The 14,945-nt window shown below is 51.8% G+C and overlaps 6 protein-coding genes across 6 annotated transcripts; 2 read left to right on the forward strand and 4 right to left on the reverse strand.

Moving 5' to 3' along the window:
* Nucleotides 1–964: 964 nt before the first annotated feature.
* Nucleotides 965–5,340, reverse strand: DACRYDRAFT_119486 (MFS general substrate transporter; the record flags this gene model as incomplete). Its single annotated transcript, XM_040770800.1, has 14 exons — nt 965–2,919; nt 2,983–3,147; nt 3,199–3,274; nt 3,325–3,402; nt 3,455–4,194; nt 4,248–4,334; nt 4,390–4,411; nt 4,470–4,628; nt 4,702–4,809; nt 4,860–4,873; nt 4,926–5,000; nt 5,053–5,105; nt 5,156–5,185; nt 5,241–5,340. 13 exons carry the CDS (start codon nt 5,338–5,340, stop codon nt 3,127–3,129), a joined length of 1,563 nt encoding a protein of 520 aa, XP_040624274.1. The 3' UTR covers nt 965–2,919; nt 2,983–3,126.
* Nucleotides 5,341–6,169: 829 nt separating this feature from the next.
* On the forward strand, nt 6,170–6,436 carry DACRYDRAFT_91671 (uncharacterized protein; the record flags this gene model as incomplete). Its single annotated transcript, XM_040777014.1, has 1 exon — nt 6,170–6,436. The coding sequence occupies one exon, from the start codon at nt 6,170–6,172 to the stop codon at nt 6,434–6,436; it is 267 nt and encodes an 88-aa protein (XP_040624275.1).
* A 183-nt stretch (nt 6,437–6,619) lies between these two features.
* On the forward strand, nt 6,620–6,808 carry DACRYDRAFT_41031 (Alpha/beta hydrolase fold-3; the record flags this gene model as incomplete). Its single annotated transcript, XM_040774498.1, has 1 exon — nt 6,620–6,808. A coding segment is annotated over one exon (189 nt), but the record flags the coding sequence as incomplete, so codon positions are not given.
* Nucleotides 6,809–7,153: 345 nt separating this feature from the next.
* On the reverse strand, nt 7,154–8,709 carry DACRYDRAFT_102463 (beta-lactamase/transpeptidase-like protein; the record flags this gene model as incomplete). Its single annotated transcript, XM_040767637.1, has 2 exons — nt 7,154–7,405; nt 7,458–8,709. One exon carries the CDS (start codon nt 8,707–8,709, stop codon nt 7,492–7,494), a length of 1,218 nt encoding a protein of 405 aa, XP_040624277.1. The 3' UTR covers nt 7,154–7,405; nt 7,458–7,491.
* Nucleotides 8,710–9,299: 590 nt separating this feature from the next.
* Nucleotides 9,300–12,429, reverse strand: DACRYDRAFT_25148 (beta-lactamase/transpeptidase-like protein; the record flags this gene model as incomplete). Its single annotated transcript, XM_040774030.1, has 2 exons — nt 11,696–12,429; nt 9,300–9,533 (listed from the first exon to the last, which is right to left on the reverse strand). Coding segments are annotated over exons 1-2 (806 nt in total), but the record flags the coding sequence as incomplete, so codon positions are not given.
* A 1,024-nt stretch (nt 12,430–13,453) lies between these two features.
* DACRYDRAFT_111921 (beta-lactamase/transpeptidase-like protein) lies at nt 13,454–14,620 on the reverse strand (the record flags this gene model as incomplete). The annotated part of the gene is made up of 1 exon (XM_040769309.1): nt 13,454–14,620. One exon carries the CDS (start codon nt 14,618–14,620, stop codon nt 13,454–13,456), a length of 1,167 nt encoding a protein of 388 aa, XP_040624279.1.
* Nucleotides 14,621–14,945: the final 325 nt, after the last annotated feature.

Below are 14,945 nucleotides of genomic sequence, written 5' to 3' on the forward strand. Positions count from 1 at the left end.
TAAAGCGAGTAAAGGCAACCCCATCCCTTTTTTAACTACCACCAACTGGATCTGCACACTTGCCCCTCCAGGCATTCTTTCGTCCACGTCGTACGGGGAATCGGGTATGAAGGACAAGCCCACAAGCTCAACTGCAGAGCGAGCCTGTGACGCTTGCAGGATTCGCAAGCTCAAGGTGCGTATGGTCTTGGTACATAAGACCTCGCGACTTATCCTATCCAGTGTTCTTCTCTTCTGGCACACAAGACAATTGGACAGGCATGCTCCCGCTGTGTCAAGACTGGTCTACTGTGTACGTACGATGCACCCCCGAGGAAAAGGGGCCCAGCCAGCGGAAAGTATGTTTCTGGTTACTATCCCCGATATTCATACGTGGAGCTTATTGGCCACAAAGGCGCCTATCCGCTCTTCGGGAGAACCAGAAGCCTAGCGGTTCTCTGACCTCAGCACCTGTTCATCTTGAGCATTCAAGCCCGGAATTGGTCGACACTGGCTCCTCAACCTGTTCTTCCTCTCCCGTGGACCTTGCCTTGACCTCTTTTCCTATTCCTTTCGCCAACGCTACCTCGTTCGCCTCGCCTCCGCCTCCGTGCCCTGATTTTTGTCCACCCGCCTACGGACCTCGTCGCCCTTACCCGCCGCTCTTCCCACTCCAAACAATCGATGAGTATGTCAAGTTCGGATACGCCGCCTTCCCTGTACTTGACCGATCCGCTCTTCTGACCCGGGCAAAACGAGGCGAACACGAAAGCAACGCGGACTTCCACGCCCTCCTACGCGGACTTCAAGCTTATAACGAGGCCTGCCGACTGCGCTCTGCTCCTACCCGCGGAGATGCGCGACTTCTCGATTATGTCAAGACAACGGAAGGCGTCCGCACCGAATATGACTATGTGGATAATCCTACCCTCGATACCGTCGTTGTCAACCTCTTCTTGTTCGTTGCGTACAACGTCATCAGCAAGCATAAGCACGCTTTCCATTACCTAACGGAAGCTATCGATTTGCTCGATAACGTGGAGCCCAGCAAGCCCGACCTTGGCAGGATGGCAAAACATGAGGCAGAGGCAGAGCGCATCCGGCGCATCCGTATCGAATATGTGGTCTTCGTGACGGAGAACGCTAGCGTGAGCATCTACGGTGGTGCTAATAAACGACGGCTCGCTCGTCGCCCAGCGAATATCGTTCATTCGGCCGAGGCGCTACGACTCCCTGTCAATAGTTGTGAAAGCCACCAGCTCCCGGACCTTCTGCGCCCAGGAATCATGGAGAAAGAGGACATGGAGCGCCTCGACCGCGAGGCTGTGGACCTTCTCGTGCTGATGACTCAGCTGCACGCAGCGACGGACGTCAACGAAATCATCGCCATCGGTGCATCCCCCGCAGCCTGGCCTTCAGGCACAGGTTCGAGCAACCTCATTCCCAGCATCTTTTTTCGCGATCGCGATGGTCGTGGCCCTGTGTATCCAACGCAGAACGCGGATGTCGCCATCACTCGGCAGTGGATGCTCGCCTCACGCCTTCCATCCCTGTTCGACAGCTGCCAGACGAATCCGCTCGCAATAACCGGCCTAGCGATGATCCTACAGCAAATGGGCGCCAACGTCCTTGAGTCGGTCGGCCAGCTTCCTCCGGGTCAGCTGCGGATTGTTGGCTTGGGGAAAGTCACCGCCATCACAAGGACCATATGGAACCTCTCAAACCAAATTGGTGAATCGGGGTCTGGCATGTTCGACTCGGTGCTCCGGGATTTGATTGTGGCTGTTGCGGATAATGATATGGAAAGAAACTATCTTCCGATGTTAAATGGCTGTCTTGCCAAATTCTTCGGGGATGTGCCGCTTGGCATCCAACCTCTGCCACTCCCACACGCCAACGATGATAATTCTGAAATATCCGTTCGACCTGGGGAGGAATCGCCAGTGGGAAGTTCAAGCTTCAGTTATTTTCCTGAAGACCATCAGCAACAGCAACAAGACACATATGATATGACGGCAACCAGTGTAGCCACCGCGCCAACCGCAGCATCAACAGAAGCTACGTCGACACTTGAGCAGGTCGATCTTGTTTCACCTGTCACACATCCCCAGGCGCCGGCGCAGGCGCAACAACATCAGTCGCTTGCTCCATCGCCTATCGTTACATCTTTTCAAGCAACGCCAGCCGTTCCTGTGCGTAACGTGCACTTGCCCTCCCAACTTCCCGCGCCTCCGCAACTGTCGAACTTTTCTCCGCCCGTCAGTGTCACACTTGACGCACCTTCTACGTCGTGGCATGACTCCATACTCAACCGTTGGAATGCCCTTCACCCTCAGTCGCATATTCAGACACAAATGCCGCTATTACTGCAGGGCATGCCCCTTGGAGTTGAGCTGAACGGGCTGGGAGCTCTGGGAGGCCTAAGCGGAATGGCGTTCTCCCAGCATCCACGAGAACACATGCATGCTCAAAGCCACCATAGCATGCCTCTGAATGCGGGTACAAGTAGAGAGAGCGGCTGGTGCATACAACCCGGAATGTCCATGTCCATGGACATGCGCGTGGAGGAGGACGTCCAGTTCCAAGGCGCGTTGGCTTCCCTTCTCGGCCTCTAGTGCCTACGTAAGAAGCACTTGCAAATTATCTAATTGAGGATGGATGTACTAAATAGGTAAGTGATGTGCGCCGCTGTATTTCTAGCATGGACGCACTGCATGAGCGCAGCAGTCTTGTGTTTGACACATACATTTCATCAGAATATAGGACATTACTAATTTGGTTTGGTTTTGAAATGAGCAGGGTCTGTTTCACATTACTCGTCTGTGAATATCCATTCATACCCGATTGCACGAGCCCTTCCACCTGCAGAACGCTCCTCCGTCTTGGTTCTTGATGACTCATAGGACTATGAAGAAGCTTTGAGGCGAGCGCATGCATAGTCTCCCTTTGGTGGGTGACATAGCGAAATTCTTGTCAATCGGCGTACCGTTAAATATACCACCACTCACGTCCGCTTCCGAGATGAGGAGTGAAATGAGAATATGCTCAGATCGATTGAATCATTTTACGTCCTCTTCAAGAGATAAGACAATCCCCTAACTCAAGCTCCATGCTCAACGTCTTCACTCTGCCTCGCCGCTTCATAATTCACGACATCGCATTCATAGCCTGTGTCAACCGTTGAGCGTGCAAGCGGATCATCTCAAGATAATGACATACCCGACCACTTCCTCTTCGGAAGTTTCGTTTCGTATAGCTCGTCGATCTCAGCCAATGTCCGGTTCGCCGTTCCGGTCTGTATAATTGAGTGCGCGGCCTGCTTCCCCGAAAAAAGCCCCTTCTTACAGGAAGAAGTACAGGATACCTTCGATGACGATAGTGGTGCCCATGAATATCAAGTAAGCCTTGGGACCGAGGTCTCCACTATGCAGTGATTAGCTCCTCTAGCCACGCTCGATCGACGGGGAGTACTCACGCGCCGGCGCTGATGATTTGTGGAATGATGAATGTCGTGCAGACAGAGGTCACATAGCCCCAAAAGGTGGCCCAGGTCATGGTGGGCTCTCGCAGCGATGCTGTGGGAACCTCCGTCGCTACGAGGAACCCCAGCGCGCTGGTGATGGCGTTGACGAACGCAAGAATGATCGTCAGTGCAGCAAAAGCGTTCCGTTGTGAGGTTTCAAGGAGATCGGTATATGCAAGTCCTCCAAGAACGGCGGAGAGAATCGTTATCAGTGCGTAAACGCTCAGTGCAACAGGTCGGCGGCCAAGCCGATCATAGAGATACGGAGCCACACAAGAGCCTACAAACTGCACGACCGTGACAATGATCGTAACTTCGTAGGCATTCGTAATGCCGGCCTCGACCAAAAGAACGGTTCCGTATGTGCCAACCAGGGCTGCTCCGCTCGCCTGACCAGCACTAGTGGGGTAGCCGCTCATAAGCGTGCGTTCGAAGTTATGCTTGTTCAAGATGTCCATCCATCGCGTCGTGGCACGTGCTTCATCTTTTTGCTTGAGAGCGATGGACTGAAGCGCGAGCTCGGCGTCAGTGACTTGAACATTGTGATTTCGGAGAGACAACATGTTCTTCCTTGCCAGCTCGTTTCGGTCTTTTGAAAGCAGCCACACTGGGGATTCGGAAGCGAGCAGTGTCAGTAGGCAGAGAACACAGGGTACTCCTGCCTGAATGGCCAGTGGAATTTGATACTGTCTCTGTAGCATGTATGTTCAGCAGAGTCGCGAGCCAGGTTATGTGACATCCCAACCTCGTCTGAGATTTGCTCCGTGCCCCAGACGATGACGGCAGCCATAACACCAACAATTCCGATCCCAGCTACCGCAAATCCGACAGACTGGAGACAGATGCAAGTTTAGAGCGACCATGTTGAACACAAATCCACCACTTACGCGACCGCGAACATGTGCAGGCCTGTATCCGATAGGGTTACGTTTGACAACTCCCGGCCACCGGAACACATTCCACTCACATCAGTTCAGACAGCCAAATTGGGGCAACGTTGGTCAGTATACTGATCCCGAAATCTTCTAGTATGTTAGTCATCCCATCCTGAGCCTGAACCAAGAGCATTTGATTTACAATTCCATGCCCGACCTGCCCACGCGTGAGCTCAACATTCTCAAACAGACTACCAACGGACCAACGATCATCGCCCAAGATTAGGGGCAAATAGCTGCAAGAAGCTTCCAGGGATGCAACACAAGCCGTATGCGGCGAGGAATGCACCTTTGCGCCCAATAGGACCTTGGATTGGAACTACTCCGAAAGAGCCCAATGCTGCACCCACTAGAGGCACCGTGACCATCAAGCTAAGTGCGAGTGAGTTTTGAAAAGTAGGTAACGAAAATGTAGGACGTACGTTAAGTTTCGAGCCTCAGCATGCAGTTAATTACATGTTTTCTCAAAGGTTCAATGTGAAACATACGTCAAACACAGGGAGTCCATCCACGCCCGGGCCTTGACACTTGAGAACAAATAAAGGGAGCGTTACCAGTGGGCCCTTCGCAAGGTGAGAGATAATAAAAGACTCTTTCAAGTGATACTGAACTTACGACGAAGACGTTGTCGTAGCCATATAGGCCCAGAGACAAGCCGATGATGACGGCTGTCTCAGAAGGTCAGAAACATTTTCAAACACGGAGACAAGGGCATTACCATTCACTATGACGCGAAGGTTCAACCAATCTGAGTAGCAAAGAGCCGTGTTCAGTAGGGCTCGACGCGAAAAACCTTGCCCTACTCTTGGGGTGATGGAGTTGCTTCCCAACATCCACCTTGCTGGATTCTTCAACGACATGTCCATCCTCCGAAGCGGAGTGTTTGTGCACACTCTCCGACATAATTTCCCCTCAGGCTACGCGTGAGAAGTGTCAGCAAATGGGAGACAGCCTCGTGCAGAATTGGAACCTGTAATACACCAACTGTCCTGACTTTATGCAGATCATTTGATGAAAGGGCTCCAGGAACCGCGTAGGAGTCCACGGAGCAGACAACCAGCACTAGATCATTCCACCCGCAACACTTCAACGTGTTCCAGGCAAATATGGAACAACATCAAAGCAATGGCTTGAATTGTGAGGCGCCGACCATGCCGCCGAAGGATCCAACGGTGCGGGGTAGAGAGGAAGACGGGATAGTCTGTGGCAGTCCTATCGGTACCGTCCATTAATTCGACTCGGAGAGTGCACGGCAATCTTTAGCGATGTGGATCCGACCGACATGGGCCCCAGAGGACTGATCAACAACCGTCATTCGTGGTAGAAAATACAATTTGACCGAGGGGCAGAAGTGATTCTGCCGAGAAAAGCGCCGAACGGGACCAAGTCACTTCAGGCATCGCCCCTGATGCTAATCGATCTCTTTCTTCTATCAGTGGCAAACACTCCGTATGTCAGATTCTGTGTAGTACTCTAACGACATCGTATAACTCCATCTTCATCTACTTGGCGCAAAGTGAACTTTCTGGGGACCCGCACTTTATAGACACGAGCATGCTCTTGGATGTCTGTGTTGCTTAAGCCTGGCGGCGACCAGGTCTACCGCAAACGACAATCAATGCAGTGCTCGAGAAGTGAAAAACTCAAGAGGCGTCAAGTGTCTTGAAATCTAACACTGATATTGACAACTGCAGGCTGTTCGACAAAACCTCACACTGGGCAGCTTTCAAACATGATTGATTGGGAGGACCAAAATTACGTTGCAGAGGTCGCCAAGATGAAGTCAGTGCATGCTGATGCATCGTCTGGTACAGACGTCGAAGGCATGAGGAACTGGGTGATAAGAACTCGAACTTCACGAAAACCACTGGCAAAGAGGTTTCGGACGGAGGTCAAGGTTGGATACGAAGATGTGGAAGTCAAGGCGGAGATTACTCTATCCGTGTACATAGTCCTGAGCTGCCTTCGACGGAGGCGCGTGGGGTTTGGCCAGCACTAGTATTTTATCATGGGTCAGTGAGCGAGCCCGTTCTTTCATCCATGTAGTCACTAACGGCATGCAGCGGTGGGTGGATTCATGGTGACGCTGCTGGGGATCATGGTAATCATTTCACTTGTCCAAGGGAGTGCTGGGCTTTGTTGATGAAATGCAGAGGTAGCCGAATACTTTGCTTCGGAACTTCGCGCTGTGGTCTTCAATGTCGACCACTGCTTAGCTCCCGAACACAAGTTTCCGATACCACTGGAAGACTGTTATCATACGATCTCCTGGGTGATCGACCATGCAGAAAAGTACAACATCAACCCCCAGAAGATAGGCTTATGGGGATGTTCCGCGGGTGCGAACCTGGCTGCTGCCGTCTGCCTTCGTGACTGCGCCGAACACAATCCTTCGCGAATTTTATTTGCGATGTTGGTGGTTGTAAGCCCTGGGTTATTCAGCGAGTTGTCCTATAGCACTTATGTCACACCTCAGCCCATCACATGCGATCCTGATTATTTCCCTGAGCCTTTGAAGCAACAAGTGGCCACGGCAGACCCGTCCTTAAAACGCAAGCTCGACGAGATCAAAAAGATGTGGAGCATGTACGGCGGCCCTCTATCTTCCGATCCGTTCTGCTCCGTCCTTCTATCCTCAATTCCCTCACATCACCCGGCTGTTCATGTCGCAGTCGCCGGAAGGGACTTACTGCGGGACGAGGGGATTGCATATGTTGTGAAGTTACGGGAGAACGGGGTGGACTGCCAGATGGAGCTATATCCTGGAGTGCCTCATGGACTAATGCTAGCTCCAGAGGCCATTGTAGCCAAGCAGTTCTTCAGAGATCAGACAAGAACCCTGAACGCAGCACTTAACTGAATTCAATGATATCGTTATATAACTTTTTGCCTTTCTGAGCGAGGCTCTGGTTGGATCAGACTATCGGCCCGACATGCTTCAGAGCCAAGTCGCCGGCCTGCATTTTCTAATAATATGAATTTAGGACTTTTTAAAACATCAAACTCGACAACTGTGCACCTGCTATAAAAGTTCTGGAATCAACAAACTTGCGGTTACTTTGTGCCTTCCAACGCTATCTTCTGGAGCTCTTCCATCCAGGGCATCCATCTGGAATCCGGGGTCCCAAAGGTCCATAGCGGGTTATTACAAATGTATGCGACCGCTAAATCAGACTCGATGTCTGCAAATCCCAATCGACCGCCTGACCCCGCGTGGCCGAAACTGCTTTCCCCAATCATTGGCTGGCCACTTTGACATCTCTTCTCGTAACCAAGGGCAATGCGAAAGCTGTCCAGCTTATACAGCAGTTCAAAGGGGCTGGCCGTAGGTATTCCGTCCGTCTGCGTCTTCGTCACACGTTGCAAGGTTTCCTTCTTGAGAATCCGCGGCTTGCCATCTACTTCGCCAATAAGATGCGCGTAGAACTTCGCGAGGCTTCGTGCATCTCCGATCCCGTTCGCTGCCGGGATCTCCGCAACATGTGCTTCACGCGTGTTAAGGAAGGCTGGCGTGTCGGTAGTGCTGAGCGGAGCCACATACGCTGCCACGAGGGGGTTGCTCATGTCGAGAACGGGCTGGGAAGGCACCGGGTTCGACCCCGTACCTGATTTGTCAGGCGATGCAAACTGCGGGATTCGCGGCATGCTCGGGACGAAGGCAGCTTCCTTGTCTTCCGGAAATCCACCAATCCAGAGATTAAGATCAAGGGGAGAAGCGATCTCCTCTCTAAAGACCGTGCCAATCGTCTTGCCCGTGATCCGATGCACAACTTCACCCAGGATGAAGCCGTATGTGTATGGCGCGTACAACATTCGTGTTCCAGGTTCCCAAAATGGCGCCATCTCTTCTAGACAGCGAATGACTCGTGGCAAATCCAGCACCTCACGGACAACTATGCCGGACTCGACGGGGAACGCACAGCAGCCAGACGTATGCATTAGGACCATCTTAATCGTGATGTTGCTCTTGCCGTTCTGGGCGAACTCCGTCCAGTAGTTGCATACCGGAGCGTCGATGTCGATGTCGCCTCGCTCGGAAAGCAGATGCACCACGGTTGCGGTCAATGCCTTTGTTGCTGACATAAGTATACCGAAGCCGTTGGCATCGTACGCCCGTCCCCGAATCGGATCGTTACCGGTCCAGAGATCGACGACCTTGACACCACCTTGGTAAACGGCCAGTTGAGCCCCACCAGGGTCAAGCGCTTGGCCTTTGGCAAATGCAAGATGAACAGGTTCGAACCCAGGTGCGACTTCGCCGTACACAGTCATGTTATGCGGATAGAGGTGGGAATGGGGGGGTAGCGACCAAGCAGGGTGGGTATTTAACCATCTGTCCACTCGTGACGGGTATGCTGGTACACGTTTCAGCGCCGATCGTAGTCCGGGTCCTGCTATAGTCATTCAGACTTCTAAATTGACTGATCGGCATGGTGCGAGATTAGTCCGAGGAGGGCGTACCTGGTTATCGGTAAAGATCTAGTCATTCGTCTCATACGTGCTAGTCATTCATCTCATCCATGCTAGTCACCGCTCCATTGGTTACGTGATGTGGGGCTGCCAACGCATGATATTGAGGCACTGATTTCGTCGGTGACCCGCTGTACCCATTAATAGCTTCGACAGCTAGCGCAACCCGCGGCGTGGATCCGAACATGGACGGTCTATCGGATGAAGAGGGGAGAGGCAGATTGGTGACTCGTGCAATCCAGGCGAGAATAAGTCGGTCTGATAAGTGATTTTTCTCATGGCCATCAACGCGACGCGTGTCATTACACACGTGACAGCATACATTCCACATATTCAAGGTCTCCGATTTCAGTTACTGGCAATCTCGCCGAACGCTTTCAGCCACGGCATCCACCTTAGACATTCCGGTCCACATATTGTTATTGCACACATAACCAACGGTTATGCCGGATTTGACGTTGGCAAAAGCAAGACGACCGCCAACTCCGCCCTGCCCGAAGCTGCCCTCTCCCAACATAGGATCACCTGGTCGAGATCTCTCAAAACCAAGGCCAAATTGTAGGCTTCCAGGTGGCAACACGCCGCGAAGTGGACCAGCAGCTGGAATACCGTCGATCGAGGACGCGATAGCGCGCTTGAGGGTGTCTGGTTTGAGCAGAGGCGGTTTGCCCTCGACCTCCCCGATGATATGCGCGTACAGCTTGGCTAAACTTCTGGCATCACCAATTCCACTAACAGATGGAATCTCGACGGCATGAGATATGCGAGAGTTGGCAAATTCATGAAGAGCCGGTGGATCGAGCGAGGGTAGGTAAGAAGCGACCACTGGGTTCGACCAGTCGAGGTCCGGAGGAGTCACATCTAGGCTCTCTTCGGCCTTGCCGGGCGGAAACTTAGGGGGTGTCTTCTCCATCCATGGAATGACCCGAGTCTCTTTCTCCTCTGGCAATCCGATCCACAAGTTCAGACCTAATGGCTCGGCAATTTCTTCGCGGAAGATCGTTCCGACTGTCTTTCCGGTGGCGCGTCGAATGACCTCTCCGATGAGGAAGCCGTATGTCCAGGCGGCGTAAAGTACTTGGGTGCCCGGCTCCCAGAACGGTGCCATCTCCTCCAAGGTGTGGATTACCCTATTCCAGTCGGTCATCTCGAGGACTCCGATCTTAGCTTCCAATGGCAGCGCAGAGCAACCAGACGTGTGATTGAGAATCATCTTCAAGGTGATCTTCTCTTTCCCATTTTGAGCGAACTCTGGCCAATACTTGCAGACAGGCGCATCAATATCGAGAAGACCCCGTTCGATAAGACGATGGGCAACGGTACTCGTCAAACCCTTGGTGACAGACATGAAGAGGACGAAATCGTCGCCATCAAATGGTTTTCCTCGAACGGGATCGTCTCCGGTCCAAAGATCAACGACCTTAATACCATGCTGATAGGCGGCAAGTTGTGCACCGCCGGCATCGATACTTTGACCAGCCTCAAAAGCGTCGCGGATCGACTCAAAGCCTGGAGCGACAGTTCCGAAGACGGTCATCTGGGTTGAAAGTCGAGTGTGAAGGTTGTTGTATAATTGAAAGTGGGATGATAAGTTCACGAGAGCGGCTTCTTATATTTCCGAAATCCGCAAGCTCCATCTGACGTTTGCGTCTTGTGGATTTTCCACACTATGTCCCTATTATGATAGATGGTAATAATGGAACGAGACAGTCATACCTTTATGTTTGCGTTCCCACGCAGCGTGTTATGTAATCCGGGCGGTGCGTGGATAGTTCGTCCAAATATTAGCCAGTCCACTCAGCATCACTTCACAATGGAGAAAGTACCGTATCCCCTGTATAGGTCATCGCTCATTCAAACGCAAGTAGCATTCCAAGTTCCATTAACAATCGACTTGGTACGCGTAGGCACCGGTAACCCATATCGGCTTGTTAGAAGTCCAACTCAGGTAACAGGGGAAATGCTATTAATCTCGATTAGTGTGAGGGACTTCCACATAGTGGTGCGCATACATGTTCATTCTATCGAGGGGCTTCCATGAACTGGTGGAGGATATGCAGAGGGTTTCGAGTTCTGGCGGTTGTGCGCCCCGTCCTTCCCCAGTTAACAGGGGATGGACAGCTTGTAGGTCCTGAGACAATCTGGAATGAATGAGAAACAGGTTCTTCATTCGATCGAGGATCGATTGCCAGAGCAAGTCCATCGCACAGAGGGCAGGTCCGATCGACCCTCTCAATGTTGTGACTCGCATACATCTGTGTATCTTGATTAGACTGCGGCCGCCGGGATGCTGTGCAAGGTTTCACGTCTTGTTACTTGATCGTGGCGAGTCAATATGTACTGTGAGCATTAGAGAAACGCGTTTGCATTCCGTAGACCTCGCCAGTCTTCGGCTCCGGCTAAGACACCACCTGAACTGAACTGTCACTGTCGCTCATATCGCATTGCTTGAAATTGGACATGCCAGACTACGTTTAAGGACTTCTCCGACTTCCATTCCGATCCATGCTAAGTAATCTTGCTCAAGGCATTTAGCCACGGCATCCATCTCGGATCAGGAGTCATTCCGTTCCACACATTATTGTTGCAGACATACCCCACGGTAATGCCGGATTTGACATTGGCAAACGCATGGCGGCCACCAAATCCACTGTGCTGAAAGCTTCCCTCTCCCAGCATGGGATTTCCCGGTCTAAACCGCTCATAACCGAGGCCAAACTCTAAGCTTCCAGGTGGTAAGAGGGCTTGCAGGGGACTAGCCACCGGGATGCCATCAATTTGGGATGCGATAGCACGCTTGAGGGTGTCTGGTTTGAGCAGAGGCGTTTTGCCCTCGACCTCTCCGATGATATGCGCGTACAGCTTGGCTAAACTCCTGGCATCGCCAATTCTATTTACAGATGGAATTTCGACGGCGTGTGCCTCACGAGAGTTGAGGAATGTATGAAGAACTGATTCATCAAAGGGAAGATACGAGGCGATTAGAGGGTTAGACCAATCGACGTCCATGGCAGTCGCTTCGAGGCTCTCGACGGCCGCGCCGGGGGCAAGCTTGGGAAGTGTCTTGGGCATCCATGGGATAACTCGAGGCTCCTTCTCCTCCCGCAACCCAATCCAGAGATTGAGACCCAGAGGCTGGGCAATTTCTTCGTGAAATATCGTTCCAACCGTCTTTCCTGTAGCGCGTCGAATAATCTCTCCTATGAGGAATCCGAATGTCCACGCAGCGTAAAGGACTTCAGTTCCGGGATCCCAGAACGGAGCCATCCTCTCCAAGGCACGTATCATTCGATTCCAATCATTCATATCCGGTATGCCGATGTTGGCTTCCAGCGGCCATGCAGAACAACCTGACGTATGGTTGAGGATCATCTTCAAGGTAATGTGTTCTTTGCCGTTCTGGGCGAACTCGGGCCAATACTTACAGACAGGCGCATCAAGATCGAGAATGCCTCTTTCGATAAGCCGATGGGTGACGGTTATCACGAGACCTTTCGTGGACGACATGAAGAGAACGAAGTCGTGGCCATCGAACAGTTTTCCGCGAACGGGATCGTCTCCGGTCCACAGATCGACGACTTTAATGCCATGCTGATAGGCGGCAAGTTGGGCACCGCCGGCGTCGATACTTTGACCAGCCTCAAAAGCGTCGCGGATCGACTCAAAGCCTGGAGCGACAGTTCCGAAGACGGTCATCTTGTCTGGGAAGAGCTGAACAATGTCCCCCGCAGCGGTGTTCCGTTGTTGGTTACTCTGCTATCTTCTCGTTCGACGGACGATTGGATATGGAGCTGCAGTCGCCTTGCAAAGGACTTGCGCGCGTCCTCCCGCCGTCTCTAGGAAAGCAAAGACATGTACGTAATTGACATGTTGCCCGTGTGGCAGTGTCGTCTTATTCGAGTGATTTCCTCCGATGCCCCCTCTTCGGAGATAAAGTTCCTACAATGCCCCTCCGGAGGCAGTTGCCCTAAATGCCCTCTGTTCTTCACATGTGCTGCGTCTTCCCGTCGTCATTGGGGTAGTGAGAAAGAAAATCATAGTTTTTAAATAATTCAGGGGCCCCACAAGTTTTCGATGTTATAGTACAAAAAAAATTGCCTAATCAAAGAGCGAAATCTATCTCAGTCATTTTGGTACATTGCTGTTATTATAAACCTCAAATAACACCTGTACTTAGGAGTATATATTCTAATTTCTTGATAACACCATATGTAAATATTACTGGAAGACCCCTAAACTCTCTCATTTATGAGTTTCTTGTCACTGCCACAAAGACGACGCGCAAATATGCAGCACATGTGAAGAAGAGGGGCATTTAGGCCAATTGCCTCCGGAGGGGCATTGTAGGAACTTTGTCTCCGAAGAGGGGACATCGGAGGAAATTACTCCGTCTTACTCTCCGACTTGCCCGATGAGGTTCTCTTGTTTTGTGATGCTTCAAAATTCTACTTCAAAAAAAAGAAGGCATACTGGGTCGCAATATATTCTATTCTAACGATCTTCTACCTTTGTTTCTATTTGCTCGTGGAAATCTCGTTGAATGCTTTCAGCCATGGCATCCACCTTGGATCGGGAGCTGCTCCGGTCCACACATTGTTGTTGCAGATGTAACCCACTGAGATGCCAGACTTGACATTCGCAAAACCAAGACGACCGCCAAATCCACTATGCCCGAAGCTCCCTCTCCCAACATTGGACTTCCTGCGCGAGATCTCTCGTAGCCAAGGCCGAATTGGAACCGACCGGGTTCGAAAACGCCTTGTAGCGGACCAGCAACAGCCATTGTTTCCGTCTCGGGGGCAATGGCACGCTCGAGAGTGTCTGGTTGGAGGAGGGGCGGTTTCCCCACGACCTCGCCGATGATGTTCGCGTACAGCTTGGCTAAGCTACGGGCATCTCCGATTACATTCAAGGAAGGGAGCTCAGCCGCATGCGCTTCACGAGAGTTCACAAAAGTGAAGAGGCCAGGTGAATCCAGCCATGAAATGTACGAAGCGATGAGAGGGTTCGACCAATCGACGTGCGGAGCAAGATTGTCTGCGACTGCATTGTTCTCGCCTAGTGCAAGCTTGGGAGGCGTCTTCGGCATCCATGGAATGACGTGAGGCTCTTGATCCTCAGGCAATCCGATCCAGAGATTGAGACCCAGAGGTTCGGCGATTTCTTCACGGAAGATCGTTCCGACTGTCTTTCCAGTAGCACGTTGAATGACTTCTCCAATGAGGAGCCCGTATGTCCAGGCAGCGTAAAGCACCGCAGTTCCGGGTTCCCAGAACGGTGCCATCTTCTCCAAGGCATGTATCATTCGGTTCCAGTCAACCATGTTGGTGAAACTGATGTCGGCTTCCAGCGGCCAGGTGGAACAGCCGGACGTATGATTGAGGATCATTTGCACAGTAATGTTCTCTTTCCCGTTTTGGGCGAACTCGGGCCAATACTTGCAGACAGGTGCGTTAATACTAAGAATGCCTCGTTCGATGAGTCGATGGGCCACAGTAGTCGTTAGGCCCTTTGTAACTGACATGCAGAGAATGAAATCGTCTCCATCGAATGGTTTTCCCCGAACCGGGTCGTCTCCGGTCCAAAGGTCGACCACTTTGACACCATGTTGATAGGCAACTAGTTGGGCACCACCGGCGTCGATACTTTGACCGGCCTCAAAGGCGTCACGGATCGACTCGAAGCCTGGAGCGACAGTACCGAAGACAGTCATTTCAAGTTGCTGAATCTTTGAGAGTGAGGAGCCCGTGTTCGCAAAATGGCTGTCTTATACCCCACAACGCATCGAACCCGTATGTTACCTCCATCTGCTTGGATTTCCACACTTCGGATCGCTCCCAATGGACAGGTGTCATGGCTGGTATCTTTGAAGTCATCCTCGATGTTGCGCTCTCACGGGCACATCACGTAATCCGGAGACATGATGGACGAACGCGTGGAAGGAATACTCTTGGTAAGCAGGGATCTACTGTTACGAAATAAATCACTGTGAATATAGAAGACTGAGGAAATTTCTCCATGTTGTCCGGCATGATTGT

Source organism: Dacryopinax primogenitus (assembly GCF_000292625.1).
Source record: "Dacryopinax primogenitus strain DJM-731 SS1 chromosome Unknown DACRYscaffold_23, whole genome shotgun sequence".
NCBI classification, from domain to species: domain Eukaryota; kingdom Fungi; phylum Basidiomycota; class Dacrymycetes; order Dacrymycetales; family Dacrymycetaceae; genus Dacryopinax; species Dacryopinax primogenitus.